The sequence below is a fragment of the Osmerus eperlanus genome, chromosome 22 (genome assembly GCF_963692335.1).
Source record: "Osmerus eperlanus chromosome 22, fOsmEpe2.1, whole genome shotgun sequence".
Classification (NCBI taxonomy): Eukaryota; Metazoa; Chordata; class Actinopteri; order Osmeriformes; family Osmeridae; genus Osmerus; species Osmerus eperlanus.
The window spans coordinates 9,878,165-9,893,793 of record NC_085039.1 but is presented as its reverse complement, the minus strand read 5'-3'; the positions used below and the strand labels follow the sequence as shown (position 1 = coordinate 9,893,793).

General features: G+C 51.0%; 1 protein-coding gene across 1 annotated transcript in view; it reads left to right on the top strand.

Moving 5' to 3' along the window:
- LOC134009180 (protein kinase C alpha type-like) overlaps positions 1-15,629 on the top strand; it is an 85,264-nt gene that overhangs the window by 28,207 nt on the left and 41,428 nt on the right. The window contains exon 3 of the mRNA XM_062448905.1: positions 14,078-14,160. Within this exon, the coding sequence (XP_062304889.1) occupies positions 14,078-14,160 (83 nt within the window). The remainder of the gene's footprint in view (positions 1-14,077; positions 14,161-15,629) is intronic.

The following is a 15,629-nucleotide window of genomic DNA, read 5'->3' as shown; positions in this document are numbered from 1 at the left end:
CTCTCTCTCTCTCTCTCTCTCTCTCTCTCTCTCTCTCTCTCTCTCTCTCTCTCTCTCTCTCTCTCTCTCTGTTTCACTCAATATCTCTCTCATTCTTTCTCTCTCTCTCTCCCTGACTCTCTCTGTCTCTCTTACTTAAATGATACTGAATGACATACAGTATATATCCTACCAATAAGGCTACCCTATGACTTCAGATGAATCTGGCCTTTAGCTGCTTTGCCGAGCGGTATCATCTGCTCCTTTCCCCTGGCGACCACCGTTCCTGAACTCTAATTGGACAAGCCAAAGACACGGGCGGTAATTGGAAAGACACATCATTTAGACCCCCCCCAGGCTGGTTACCGAGGTGATGCAGGTTACTGCTACTAGCCACATCAAACGCTGCTGGAACCAACCAGAAGTACCCGTTGACTGATGTAATCCTTGCTGGGTTGGTGACCTGGGAGGAGTGATCTCAGGTGGGTTAAGCCGGCAGCAAGTGCAGCGTAAAAAGGAAGACGTCATGTGATTGATTTTCGAAAGGCACGGCCTTGAATAATTGATAGGATATGCTTCAAAGATTTGATAAATGAACGCATGAATAAATGCATGAAAGGATGAGGTATGGTTTGCCTTGCTCGTTGAAACTCAAATGATATTGAATAACGTGGTTATATTTCTGTTGCAATACCAGACCACTGAAGGTATAATTTGTTGCTAAAGCTTGTCATTTGAAGCTTAACTGTAGAACTGACTACTTGGCTGGTTTGATATCCTACAATATGTAAAACCTCTTGATCTGGCTTTTGTGTACACATTATTTTTGTCCTGCAAGGGTTCCTCTAGCCCTCTGTGGTGTCTTTTTTCCTTGGTCCCAAGAGAGCTTAGCAGCAGTGTTTACGGTTTAGTGTAATCTTCTCAATCCCATTTAAGACTGCACCCTATCAATTCCCCCAAGTCATGGCTGGCCAAACAGTAGTACTCTACCCAGAGTAGATCCTAGCTTCGCCCCCTAGGAACATTCACAGTATTGCATTTAAAATATCTGTCATTTCATGCTACTTTCTGTAAGACTTTACTCCTGCCGTGCCAGCTTTTAGTCATTAGCACCTGCATTCTTCACTGCATTGAGAACCCTTTGAACTGCAAATGCATCACAGTGGTATCTGCACTTAGCTAACTTTGATGTAGTATTTTTTGGCATGTCATCATGCAGCCACTGTAAAGAAACCTGGACCTCCACCAAAAGCCAACATTCAGGTTTCCAGTAGGCAGCAGCGCAACAGGCTCCTAACAGGCTTCCGCCATTACGATGCATATCCTCCTTAGACTCTCTCTCTCTCTTTGTCTCTCTCTCTCTCTCTCTCTCTCTCTCTCTTGGTCTCTCTCTCACCCTCCCTCTCCTGCGCCAGTTCTCCAGCTGTCTAAATGAAGACCAGCTGTGCTGAGCTCTCCTGGCGCTTGCCCGCAGCGCTAGCCTAACAGGAAGCCTGTCCCTGCCCCGTGTGTCTGCTGAGAGGCAGGCGGAGGAATGTTGTTTTGAGGTCCACAGGGGAGAGCCATTGCACATAATGGGGCTGGGGGCTGGGGGCTGGGGGCAGGGGGCTGGGGGCAGGGGGCTGGGGGTTGGGGGAAAGGATGCCATCAGGGCTAGGCCTTGCCTCTGCAGTGGAGTGGGGTAGCACAGTTGAACTGTTCCAGCATGGTTCAGTGAGAGGGTAAGTGTGTAGGGTGTTCTGTTCTGCACTGTGAGCTGCCTTCTGATAGATCTGGTGTTGAGTCGACAACGCATATCTGTGCAAGAGCATATGCCTGTGGTGTGTGTGTGTGTGTGTGTGTGTGTGTGTGTGTGTGTGTGTGTGTGTGTGTGTGTGTGTGTGTGTGTGTGTGTGTGTGTGTGTGTGTGTGTGTGTGTGTGTGTGTGTAAGCCTGCTCTGTAAAAGCAGTAAAAAGGCCATGTCACACTGCTGGCCTAATTTCTCTGGTGTGAGGTGTGGATGCAACACACCGACCAACCAAACAAACCAGCCGGTTCTCACCCACTTTGCACTGTTTGGTTTCCTGCTCTAAGCCCCCATCGTCTGTCACACAAACACAACTTGTTACACGCATAGCAGAGCCAAAAGTCTAACCTGCAGCACATCCTAGGGAGTCAGGTGGCAGAGCGGTTAGGGAAGCGGGCTTGTAATCAGAAGGTTGCCAGTTCGATTCCCGGCCGTGCCAGATGACGTTGTGTCCTTGGGCAAGGCACTTCACCCTACTTGCCTCGGGGGAATGTCCCTGTACTTACTGTAAGTCGCTCTGGATAAGAGCGTCTGCTAAATGACTAAATGTAAATGTAATCCTACACAGCGGATTTCTACGAAACAAAATGGAGGATGGAAGAAGCCAGGCGACAAGAGCAGACTCCAACCGATGAACCTTCACGTCAGCGGGCGACGTGGCGTTCGTGAGGGAAGGGGTTGTTATCGAAGCTCACGTCCGCTCACGCGCCAAGCAAAGAAATAACCCCATCATCGTGAAATGATGCTAATTTCCCCTCGATTTCCTTGCAACGGGGAACAGGCAGGGCAGGATGCACAACACCCGTTACCCACACGTAACCTTTTCTGCACCTTTCATGTTCATGTTGGCCGCCATGTTGGTGTTGGAGAGGCTCCCCCAGCTTCAAATTCAATTACTCCAGAACACACACACACACACACACACAGAAGCACACACTGTTGCACGCATGTGCGCTACTCTTGTAAGACTAGCTCCCCTTACTTTCGATCGATTGAATGGGCCTGGCTGTGGCTAGTGACTTTCTGGCGTCACTCTGCGTTTGCGGTCGTGGAATCAATGGGACATTTTATTCTCATACAGTAATGTCATCCCAAACCAAAGAGACCCACTGTACGCTTCACTTGACATCTGGCCATGTAAACCTACTAGGTCAAGTCTGCTGAATGACGTGGGGGGAGGGAAAGCCTGGAATTTCTCCTGATTGAAACTTATTGGACATCTAAGAGAACCACTGGTACTGGTGTATCTTCAATATGCTTTGGTATTGATCTACCAAGGCTGAAGATTGTCTCCTTGCCACTAGAGACCTGTAGCCAATCGGAGGGCTCCCTCCAGCCATGATGAAGCCAACCCAAACAGTAACCCAGGCCTCCTGGCCCGGCTTCCCTTTCCCCCCACCTGAAGGCTTGTCTACTCCGTCAGTGATACGCGGGGTTACATAACCTCCTGTGAACCAGAGGCGCGTCGAGTCTGTCGACCAACCAAACCCGCAATGTCCCCTTCTTCTGAGAGCATTCGATATATGAGAAAATACGAATCCTTCCTTTCATTGTATCCTTTGAATTTCCCTTCCTCCTCCGTCGGCCCGAAGGCCAAACATCCCTGCGATGACGAGCGAGAAGCGAAACTCACGGAGCTAGCCTCGAGCGCTGCTGAGTGCGACCGGCGTCCAAGGCTGACACAAAGGTGCCGTGGAGGGTGTGAACACGAGCCACCCCTCCCCCCCCCCACACACACACACTCCCTCCTTCAAAGCCTTTGGTTGGGATCTGAGGAACATCGCTAAAGAAGAGAAGCATGGCCTTCAAGAAGTCACCACCTCAAATCAGAAATCAAATCAAACCTCCGGTGGAGCGTCGTGGACTAGCCGATTGGATGCTTGCCCGTCCCAATCAAGCTTGCCCGGGGATCCCCCCGACAGAACCCGTCCGGCCATGACAGTGGTTCTCCGCTGTGCTGTGCGGTGCGGTTGACAGTCGAAGAATTGCGCCTGATAAAAAGGGGGCAGCCAATCACGAAGGCCCCTTTCCAAAGAAAACATCTTGCGGAAGACTCGATGATGAGCTCAATTAAAAAGCGATGGCTAGGCCACCCCTCTGATTGCTCCTGTACGTGGCATTGGTAGCAATCAGCGCCGAGCCATCTCTGTGGCTGTGACGTGACACAGTTCGTTGCCGCCTTGGAAAACGAGGCGATTCGATGAGTGTGGAGAGAGGCTTGCAGCCACTTCCCGTTCAGACTGCGTCGGTTCATAAAAGGCGGACCGGGAGGTCAGGATTCACTCTGATCCGTGAACACACAAGGGCACAAAAAAGGAGAAGGTTTTTGTTGCTACCACAGTTCGATGTGAATATTTCCACATCTCGGTTAGAGGATACTAATGGTTTTTGCCACTGTTTGTAGTGCCAGACTGGACAAGAAATAACTGAATAGATTTCCCAATCGATGAAAAGTAATTTAGCCCAAAATCAATCTGTTCTCATCAAGGAAGGTTTTAAAACATATTTAACAGAGCAATCGTTCTATTCTCAGTCAGCCTGGATGGATGGCTGTTCTGACTGAAGCCGTGAGGAACTTTTAATGTTATACATAATTTGTTGATACTGACAAGGATAAGTCTCGATTATGTGCGTCAAAGGTCAACAGTGTTTCAGCAAAAGTTGTGTGTTGTTTGGTCTGTGTGTGTGCGTATCTGTGTGTTAGTGTTTACATGGAATCATCTATCCAAACACTCAACAATCATTCTGTCTCTTTTACTGTGTGTGAGCTCGCAAGTGCGTGTGAGAATATAGATAAGGACATGGATCTTTTTCAGAATAAACATGCAAAAGAGGGAAGTGGGAAAGACAACAAGGGTGTCTTTGTGGAAAATTGTTTTCTCAGGTTGGACAGTAATACGTTTTCTGCCTCCATTGTGAGTGCAAAACTAGGCACTCTATTCACCAAAATGAATGGTTCCATTTTAAAGCTACGGCGGAAAATCCCGGGGGCAGTTCTGTCACTACACATCCCCTGTTGTTCCTCACACAGTGGTTATGTTTTGCTTGGATGTGTCGTTTTCAGCCTGAAGTATTGAAAGAACACATTTTGTTAAGGACACATAGGGTTTTGTCATTACAACAGACTAGACAGCAGCTCAGATAGGAGACGGTGGGGGGGGGGGGGGGGGGGTTGGGGGGGAGGGGGCTAGCATTGGTCACAGGTTTTCATTATATTGTCAGATTTCCATTACCCGGGGGGAAATGTAGCAAAAGCAAATTTATATTCATTTGTGTTTGAACTGTGTGCCGGAGATCTTCAAAAAGGACCCGGTCAGGTGTGCAAAAAGGTGTTCTGCACCTCAAAGGATCTACTGAAGCGTCTCTTGATGGAGGGAGAGCATGGCCTGGATCAGAGCATCTACCCGGACGCATGCACGCGCACACACACACACACACACAGGAACAACTCAGCATGCAGACCCTGCTCCAGTACCTTCTTTCTGGTTTGTAAACCCACTCAGCCCCCGCCTCCATCCTTGACAAGGATGACTTGGTGCGATCGGCAGAAGGAGGGATGAACTGAAAACGCCGCTGAATAATTGCCGGAAGGAATTGGACGACACAGTGTCATTATCTGTGAGTGCCAACCTACAAGTTGCGCGATTTAATCCCAACCCGACGATCTGTTAAGAAAGTGAATCATAAAGGCGTGGTCGGGTAATACATTGACCCCCCCAAAAAAAGGCTAATCTCAGAATCATCATACATGATGATGGATACCGAGCATAGACATTCGTAAGAAGTGCAGACGTGACACATCTAGAACCGATGGGGACTTTTGCGTCACCACACGCGCCTCTCCGAATTGCATGGCGAGACCTCACACATATTTATCGATGATTGATGAAGACCTCCCAAACTGCAGCCAGCAACCTATTACAGCCCGCCACCTTGCCGCTATCGAGGGCGCAACCTTTGACGCCATTGGCTGCCGCTTGAATACAGGAAGAGAACGCTGGATGATTAATGTTCCCTCAGGGACCTGGCTCGTCCAACTAACTCCCCGCTCCGCCACCCTCTTCCTGATCCCACCTTCTCATTGACTCTGCCTGCCCTACACAAGGGCCCTTCGATAACGGAAGCCACAATAGCGGGCTAACCATCGTTTTTTTGCTCAGTGACCAAGTGGCTTACGTCATTAGACCAAGAGGTGACAGGGCTCCGCAGTCCTTCATTGTTCTCTGAGCGCTGAGCTCCACAAGAACCTTGAGCATGAGGCACCCTCAGGCTGACTTTCGACCTTTGGGTCAAACACGGAGACCTCTTGACTCCATACCGCTGGAAACGTTTCATTTAGTCATTTAGCAGACGCTCTTATACAGAGCGACTTACAGTAAGTACAGGGACATTCCCCCCGAGGCAAGTAGGGTGAAGTCATTTTGACACGGCCGGGAATTGAACTGGCAACCTTCAGATTACTAGCCCGACTCCCTCACCGCTCAGCCACCTGACTCCTCACCACAGGCCTGGCCTGTATCGACTCAGGTTGACTGATCTCAGGTTGACTGATTAGAGTGGCGGAGACATCGCCAGTGATTCGGCGATTCTGCGGAAAGTGAAAGAGAAAGAGGTGAGGACTCCAACTCCTGCTAATCTTGGTTATTAGCCTGAATAAACCCTCCGTTATCTCCTTGTCCTTTTCGACTTTTATGCCTGTCCTTTGGATTCGGCGGCTGATAAGGTTAATGGCACTTTTTATTGGTTCTCGGAAGGCGGTGTCACTGCGTGAGATCTACACCTCACCTGAAATGTTTAGCTTATTTCAGCACTAAACAATCTCAGGTTGACTGATTAGAGTGGCGGAGACATCGCCGGCGATTCTGCGGAAAGCGAAAGAGAAAGAGGTGAGGACTCCAACAAATGCGCCCTCCGAACGAAAACCGTAAAACAACTCCGGAACACGGCGAGTGCGACAGTTCCATCGAGAACCCGCCTGCTCTCTGTTACTCTCTCCCCCCAGGGTCTCAGCCGAAAATGGTTTCGGAACATTTTTACCTGTGGACCAATGGAGTTTCTTAAGTTCCATGAGTCATCGTATCCCAGCGAGTGGAAAACCTTCTTCTGAATCACTGTTGTGCCTGGCTGTCAGGGCGCTCACGGGGTAGTAGATAAAAGGCAGCCTTAGCACTGACCTTCTCTACCAAACCCAGACAGAGGAGCTTAAATGTATTTACGCCTTTACTTGGGGCCCTTGTCCTTTTTCCTTGTGGAGTGATGACGTAAACACGGAAGAAGATCTTATTAGCCCCACACACACACACACACACGTCGTTCTCCACCCCTGGGATCGGATGGGGTTGTGCGATAAGCTGTTTAATTTCTTATGATTATGTCATTACTGCCTGGTGCTTGTTACCTTGGCAACAAACTGCAGTTTCCCAGGCCGAGCAGGCCCCTCCCTCGCTCCCCGTGACTCGGTATTTATAAAGTAGACAGCGGCTGTGCAGGACAGAGCTGTCAAAACAGGACCGATTCAAACATATTGTTGAAATGTAACTCAAGTGTGCTAAGCTTTGTATTTATAACTTGAATACACTGCTGCGAGACCCACCTGTTGCGACAGTGTTTAGAGGGGCATTTGTGTGTGTGCCTTTGCCTTTGTGTGTGTGTGATCCTAGGTGTGTGTTTAATCCGGGAGCTATGGTTGTCCCAGATGTTACAGAACAGAAAAGTGCCCCACCGTGATACAACCATGGCCATCTGTGTGTCTGTGATTTCGTTGGAGAGAGTCTGTCGGCTGGAATGTAGGTGTGGGTTTGTGTGTGTGCGTATGTACTTGTAACCAGACAGTACAAAAGTGACTCTAGGGAGGTCCCAGATCATCCAAGTGTGTCTAAAACTCAAAGAATCTCCCCTAATCCTCCGGAATTAGATTAGGTTAACCCCACCCCCCTCAAAACAAAAATACAAAATAGAAAAACACTCATCTCTCCACACTGAGAAATTTCCCAGGAGTTGGACAACTTACACGCTCTTCTGAGGAAGAGACGTTTTAGGGGGAGAAGCGGGGCCTAGTAAACCCCCGGCATACAGAGGTCAAAAGGTCACAGAAGTAGTATGGGTGAAGGGCTGGAAACCTTCACCCATACTACTTCTGTGACCTTTTGACCTCTGTATGCCGGGTTTCCAGGGAACTGAGAACATTCACAGCATCCATTTCCAACATATTCCCTTTGAAAAGTTTTCCCTCAACGTTCCTACTACTTTTCCACTGCTCATTATCCCACAGCTGCCATCCTACTACACGAAGACAGCAATATCTCACTAGACAATATACCTGTACACTGGCACGCCATCATAAGCCTGCAATGACTAGTCCAAACCCTGTCTATCAAAGCCTGATGAACATCGCGTGAACCCGGCCAGCTATGACAGACACACGTCATTAGCGTGCATAAACCGCCGTGAACGTTCATAATAAGAGGCATGACATGACAGGGTTTATGTGGCTTGTAGGATACCGCCCGCATCTGAAGATGCCTTGCTGGCCTGTAAAGGAAATCTATAGTCTGTTCGCTGCTAGCATGCATTATCTCAGCTTTATGAGCTGAAGGCTGGAGTTTATTGCTTGTGAAGGCATGGGAAAGACACACAGACACACATACACACACCTACACACATGCAAACACTCGTGACTGCAGGATTTGTTATTTTGCCGTCGTTGAGTTGAGTTGAGTGAAGCCTGGAGGAATCTATTTGAATGTGTATGCATCGCGGTCCTTGAGGTATTTCATTATTGATCCTGCGTTGACGCACCAGGTAAGTGTGCAAAAATGCATAATGCCAACAGCCACAGCCCCGGGTATCGACAACATGCCATCACGGAGCGAGCCACGTCTACAAGCCGTCCAACGCGGCGACGGAAGTTCAGTTCATTACAGCTCCGAACTCAAAACAACTCGTTTGTGAATCACAGGGACCTTGATTAAGAATCAAGCGAGACCCCGAAGACATTGATTCTGTTGATTTACACGGCCGTAGAAGACCGAGGCCTTATAATTAAACAGCACAGTGGAAGAGGACGCTATGCAAACACAGCTAAAACCAAGCTTCACTGTGGCTCCTGTCTCTACCACCTCTCCATGTTCTACTCCCAGAGAAATATAGGAGCTGGGCAGACGGAAGCAGGGGGGATAAATCATATCAGCACTATAATTTCTGGATTCATTCCTTTTGCTTTATAAGCCCTCCGAAACCGCAGTACTTTATATGATGAATTTGGTGGTGGTGGTGGGGGGGGGGGGGGGGGGGGTGGAAATAGTTCCCTGGAGTTAGGGTGGCCTGCCTGGCCACAGGCATTTATTATATTCCTCTTTGTTGTTATGTTCATCCTGTTCCTCCTGTCATGACCAAGATTATCTGCGTAAAAATGATCATCAGCGTGATCTTTTTCAGTCCTAGTCGTCCATGTGTCGTCATGCTGTTGACTCATCAAAATGGCGACTGTAGTGTCCATTCCCTTCTTGGTTTCGTCTATTATCAAAACCCCAATGAGAACCCCTGACAACCTCCCCACTTCCTCCTCTTCTTCTCTTTCCCCCTCCACACCTCCTCCTCTTCTTCTCTTTCCTCCCTCCCCACCTCCTCCTCTTCTTCTCTTCCCCCCTCCCCACCTCCTCCTCTTCTTCTCTTTCCTCCCTCCCCACCTCCTCCTCTTCTTCTCTTTCCTCCCTCCCCACCTCCTCCTCTTCTTCTCTTCCCCCCTCCCCACCTCCTCCTCTTCTTCTCTTTCCTCCCTCCCCACCTCCTCCTCTTCTTCTCTTCCCCCCTCCCCACCTCCTCCTCTTCTTCTCTTCCCCCCTCCCCACCTCCTCCTCTTCTTCTCTTCCCCCCTCCCCACCTCCTCCTCTTCTTCTCTTCCCCCCTCCCCACCTCCTCCTCTTCTTCTCTTCCCCCCTCCCCACCTCCTCCTCTTCTTCTCTTCCCCCCTCCCCACCTCCTCCTCTTCTTCTCTTCCCCCCTCCCCACCTCCTCCTCTTCTTCTCTTCCCCCCTCCCCACCTCCTCCTCTTCTTCTCTTCCCCCCTCCCCACCTCCTCCTCTTCTTCTCTTCCCCCCTCCCCACCTCCTCCTCTTCTTCTCTTCCCCCTCCCCACCTCCTCCTCTTCTTCTCTTCCCCCCTCCCCACCTCCTCCTCTTCTTCTCTTCCCCCCTCCCCACCTCCTCCTCTTCTTCTCTTCCCCCCTCCCCACCTCCTCCTCTTCTTCTCTTCCCCCCTCCCCACCTCCTCCTCTTCTTCTCTTCCCCCCTCCCCACCTCCTCCTCTTCTTCTCTTTCCTCCCTCCACACCTCCTCCTCTTCTTCTCTTCCCCCCTCCCCACCTCCTCCTCTTCTTCTCTTCCCCCCTCCCCACCTCCTCCTCTTCTTCTCTTCCCCCCTCCCCACCTCCTCCTCTTCTTCTCTTCCCCCCTCCCCACCTCCTCCTCTTCTTCTCTTTCCTCCCTCCACACCTCCTCCTCTTCTTCTCTTCCCCCCTCCCCACCTCCTCCTCTGGGCCGTGATGGTGGAGACCTGATAATACCCCCGGGTCAGACCTCTGATCTTAAACACCCCTCCTCACCTTGCTCCCTGGAGCCCTTCTTACCCTAGCAGAGAAACATCAGCATCGCTTTTATGTCTGGCAGACTTATCTCAGAAACCTCAGGAACTTATTTCTGCGTGTCATTTCAAGGTCTCGTGTCATACTTTTGGTGTTAGTGGTGGAATGTTGTTGCCACGGTCGACATTGTTCTCTTATTTTGTGTCAGCCGGCAGCAGACAGCCGAGGTCAATTGACTGACAGCTCCTTTCAACAAACCTCGATTCCTTACTCCTGATTAGTTCTTTTGTGTCTGTGTTCTGATTCTGTTGTGATTATGACTGAAGAATGAAAGATAATGATTTTCCGCATCTGGCATGTCATCGCCACGGTGCTTTTGTTTTGCAGGAAAGTGAAGTGCCCGTAGCACTACCCCCCCCCCCCCCATAAAGACAATAAGAAAACGAGCTGCAGTCTTTAATGACTATCCCGTGTTGATGTGCGCCGCCACTGAGCGTCGCAGTCGCTAAAGGTCAACGCTAAAAGCTTCACCCTCGCTCCGCCGTCGTTCCAGCGAGGCGAAGTCGCCGCGGGCTCATTTGCATACGGCGCGCCGACTGTCACTCAACTTCGAGCGCTAAGTACTTCTTCCTTGCCTCCGCAACAAGTTGCTCCGAAGCAGAGCCAAAACATTGGGGTGGGGGGGGGGGGGCTGGGTGGGTGGGAGGGAGGGGCGCCAGGGGGCGGGGGGGGGGGGGGGGGGAATGCACCCTCGTCTTCCACGAGGGAGGGATTTGATAGGCATTGATTACGTCGTATTGAATCAATAGGCATTGAGTCCACATTATGTCGCCGCCGCCGACCTAATTCTTCCCCTCCCCGAGAGTGGGCCGGTGATAAGGTCACAGCCAGACGCTCTCCATCCCCATTAGGAGTCACCGCGACACGTCCTCTTGTCTAATCGTCGCTAACGCCGTTTCGAGCTGACCCGCGCCTGACTCCACAGTCCAGACAGGAGCGTCTTAGCTACAGCTCTGGACAGCGCTTAGATCTTTCTGAACGCTCTTCTTACGGGGCTCACCTGATCACCAGTGTCCGGCTCCAGGCTCGTGGGCACGACCAACTGTCCCTTTCGGATGCTGTCGTGGCACGGCGGGAGGGAGGAAAGGATGGAGGCCATGACGGGAGGATGGGCCTCCTCCTCCATCCTCGACGAGCGCGCTCATGAATCATTTAGCCTCGCCGCCCTTTGCTTTGCCTTCATGTGCCATTTAGAGGGCCCTGATATAGAGCCACGCGGGAGCGGCACGTGACGCTCCGCCGCTCTCTCCTAGCGCCTCTGCTCGCCTTCGGAAAAAAAGCGCTCGGAAATTAATAAGGTCAAGTGATTAGCTGCTAATCTCCAGCCTGGCCCCTTCACAAGTGGAGTGCATCACTATCCGCCTCTACCCCAATTTCACCGGGGGGGGGGGGTGACGGACGAGTGGCGAGGGCCTCAGGGGCGACCTCGGGTTCAGAGCAGGAGGCAGCTCTCTCCGGGCGTTTCCCTTCCGCCTAATCAGAACACGGGGAGCCGTAGCCATGGAGACGAGAGCCTCCTCCGTCTCCTGCCGCTGCCCTTTGACCTTCCTTCGCTCTCTCTCTCTCTCTCTCCTCTCCGTCCCTCTCTTATACTTGCTCTCTTTCCCCCGTCTGTTATTGAAGGCTTTCTTTAGACGTCTCCCGTGTGGAAAATAAAAGCTGTCCCAGAATCGCTTTTGGAACCGGTAGCGGAAAGGTGTTCTTTTTCAATTCCAACCGTTTGACAACAACGTTTCTATTGTTCAGGCTGACCTAGTTACTTGAGTGCTTGCGGTTTGTCCAATTTGCTCAAAAGAGCACAGAATAAAGTTCACCCCCCCCCAAAAAAAAATAGGGATGCCAAAATAGACTCAGCTTCGTCAATGTTCTCTATGACTCACTTACTAAGAAGTCCAGACCATCTAGACGGTGTTGTGCACCCATCTTGGAAGTTTTGGGAAGGTTATCTCCATCCATCCTGCATCATACTTGGACGCAGATCTTTACTGGTTCATCGAACGGACCAATCATGGCAGTCGTAACGGCGCCTGTCAATCACCGATACCCACCGGCCAGTCAATGATAAATCTCCACCTTTCTCGGCCAATGGCGTCTGTTTCTGAGTGATCCATCGCAAAGAAATAAAGCTTTTGCAGCACGTTACGGCCGACTGCTGGCTCATCATGGTTATTTATTACATCTTTTTTTGGACGGGGGCGATTTATGCCTGACTGGTTTCATGTGGGCGGGGATGAAAGATGAAAGTGATGGGTTGCCGTAGCGCTGGGAAGGTATTGACCGGACTTGCTGCAAGTTCAGGGTCGGGGGGGAGAGGGGGGGGGGCTGCATCGTATTGATTGGCTCATCGTTAATGTCACCAAGATAAACCTGACCCAACGACAGATGACTGGTGTGACCGGTAGTTCATTGGACGAGGCACGGGAACGGAGACGAAGAGAACGCCAGAGAGACACACGGAAGACAGGAGGCGCACGCCGCTGAGGCGTTTCAAGTCGAGCGAGCAAGGAGTCCTTCGCCTGTGTCCAAGCGTGGACGCTGGGTGACTGAGGTGTCTGCTGAAGTGCTGGTGGTGATTGCTCCTCATTGCTGATGAGGAGACAGGTGACGGCGATGAGTACTCGGGAGAGACTGTGAGCGCTGTCGTGGAATGACTGGGGAACCGGGCGCAGGGCCTGACAAATGTAAGCCTCCGACGTAGAACCCAGTTGCAGGGAGTCGAAGTAAACTAGAAACTTGCTCGAAACTTCCCGTGCTGTCTCTCTATAAAGAGAGCTATTGGCGTGAACACAATCCCCCCCAGTCACCCATATACACACACACACACACACAGCAAAAGGGTTTGAGTGTGTGAAATGATGTCTGAGTCAGAGAGAGAGAGAGAGAGAGAGAGAGAGAGAGAGAGAGAGAGAGAGAGAGAGAGAGAGAGACAACGGCAGATAGTGAGCCCTCCGTAATGCTGACACAGTAGTTGTGAGAGACACAGCTAGCCACTCTCCGTGGTCACACTAAGACGAAGCAATCACAGAGTGTATGTATTATTTAAGCAGCCTGCGGACCCCCTCGCTCTCCGTCCCTCCCTCCCTCCCTCCCTCGGTGTGCCTGATCTGACTAGCTGCCCGTGTCTCCTAGAAATGAGTGTGCTGTCTTGGCCAGAGATTGCTGCCCTCCGTGACATGGCAGTCAGTCAGGGAGAATGTAATTGTGTTTCTCGCCATCAAGTGTGTGTTTCGGGCGTGCACACGTGTGTGCGTGTAATTGTGTAGGTCTATTGTGTGTGTGTGTGATTGTCCATTTGTATGATTGTGTGTGCGTGTGAGAGAGACAGAGCCAGTGAGGAGGAGGTGGTGCTGTCCCGTACTGCAGTAAGGCTGCAGGCAGAACAGGGCCATCTGGAGACATAATTATACTGTTTAGAGCTTAGCCAGACTGTTGTCTTCTCTTCTTCCCCTCGTGTCTCTTATCCCTTACTCTATTCCCGGCATGTGGTGTGTCGCGAGCGACAGACCTTTCCCTGGGCTCTTCTCTCACAAGGGCGATGGTACTGGGATAGTATGTTGAGAAAGTCCAACTGCCCGTGGTTAAACTCTTCCTTCTCTTTTCTTTCGACCCTCTCTCCCTCTCTCCCTCTCTTGTCTCTCTCCCTCTCTCTCTCTGTCTCTCCCTCTCTCCAGTTTGCTGTTTCGTGGTCCACAAGAGGTGCCATGAGTTGGTCACGTTCTCCTGTCCCGGGGCGGACAAGGGCCCCGACTCAGACGTAAGTAACCAACCAGCCCGCCCCCGAACGTCTCATCCTAACGGAGGCTTTCTGTCCAGCCCTCCTCCCGGCCTCCGGGTCCTCTGTGCTCCAAACTAACAGACACACACTGATTGGTGGCTGTAAGGTCCAGCTGACCTGTCTCTCTCTTGCGCCCCCCCTTACTTCACTGACTTACAGTGCAGACTGGCATTCCGTCATAACCCTCAGAGGTTGTTAAAGCGCACTTGACCTGACACTCACACACACGGCTCGGTAACACCCCCCCACACCCACACACACACACACACACCGCCCAGCTTGGCCCCGTAACTGGAGATATGTCACTGTCTTTTAATAGGGCGAGCCGTAACCCCAGCACGAAAATAGTTCTGGGTGAGCGTTCTCAGAGAGGAACGAGAGGGTTCTGTTCAGGGAGAAGACGAATACATGGAAAGAGAGGACGAGCGAACGAGGGAAGAAGAGGATCATGGGAGGGTGGGGTTGGAAGGCGGTTCGGTCCCCCGCCGACGGTCACTGCGGTTGGCGGCGAGGGTTGAGTTGCCTCTTGGGATGCCAGGAATGTGCCACGTTCGTTACCAAATAAGTTGTGATTCAGGAGCCTCCGATAACATAGACGTCACTTACTGTATGCCTTCAGCCATGTGTTTTCCATTTGTCAAGAGTGCATGCGGAGTTTCAACAAAACAACCCCTTTCGGTGTGTCACAAACTAGTTCTAGAACACACACGTCTGTGTGTTTCATCCAGTATAGTTATTTTGTTCTGGAACACACGGATCTCTGCTGTACAACTCTCCTGTCAGAGCTCTAACAGTGGTCATGAGCCAAAGCTATCTCTCTCCTACCGACTCTCTCTTTTGTTATTATCACTGTCATTTAGTGTTTACCCACCTACTTCAGTTGCCAAGGGCGACTGTGCCCAGAGCACACATCTCTTTGGGGAATTCGTCCCCGGGGGGGCGACCGGGGGGAAGTCAATAACTCCAGCCCATGTCTCTGTGCAAACATCCCACATGGCCAAACAGAATTAGTCGAAAAAACAGGTTATTTTATCAGGAAATACAACAAATACCGCTGAATTGCCTTTGCATGAAGCTACAGATGGCCATTAACCAATGAAAGCCTTGTGTTCCGTGTCAGGTGGTCCATATGACTCAGCCCTTAAGGCATGACCAATTCCCCCCCCCCCTCCCCTGTGTGTTGGGAGCAGTTAGCTTGATGAACACAATTAATGTAACAAAGTGTTTTCATTTAGGTTGCTTGGCGCCAGGCCTGCTGACTGGTGGGAACCATGCTGGTGTTTTACACTACAATCTGCTTCAATAATGCAGGAGCCTCCTGTGCCTGTACACAGGAGCTGCAGATGAAACTGTCTGTGTGTGGGTGTGCGTGCGTGTGTGTGTGTGTGTGTGTAGGTAGGTATGTAGGTGTGTGCGCGCGCTCACCTCTAATGAATCATTGATGGCCA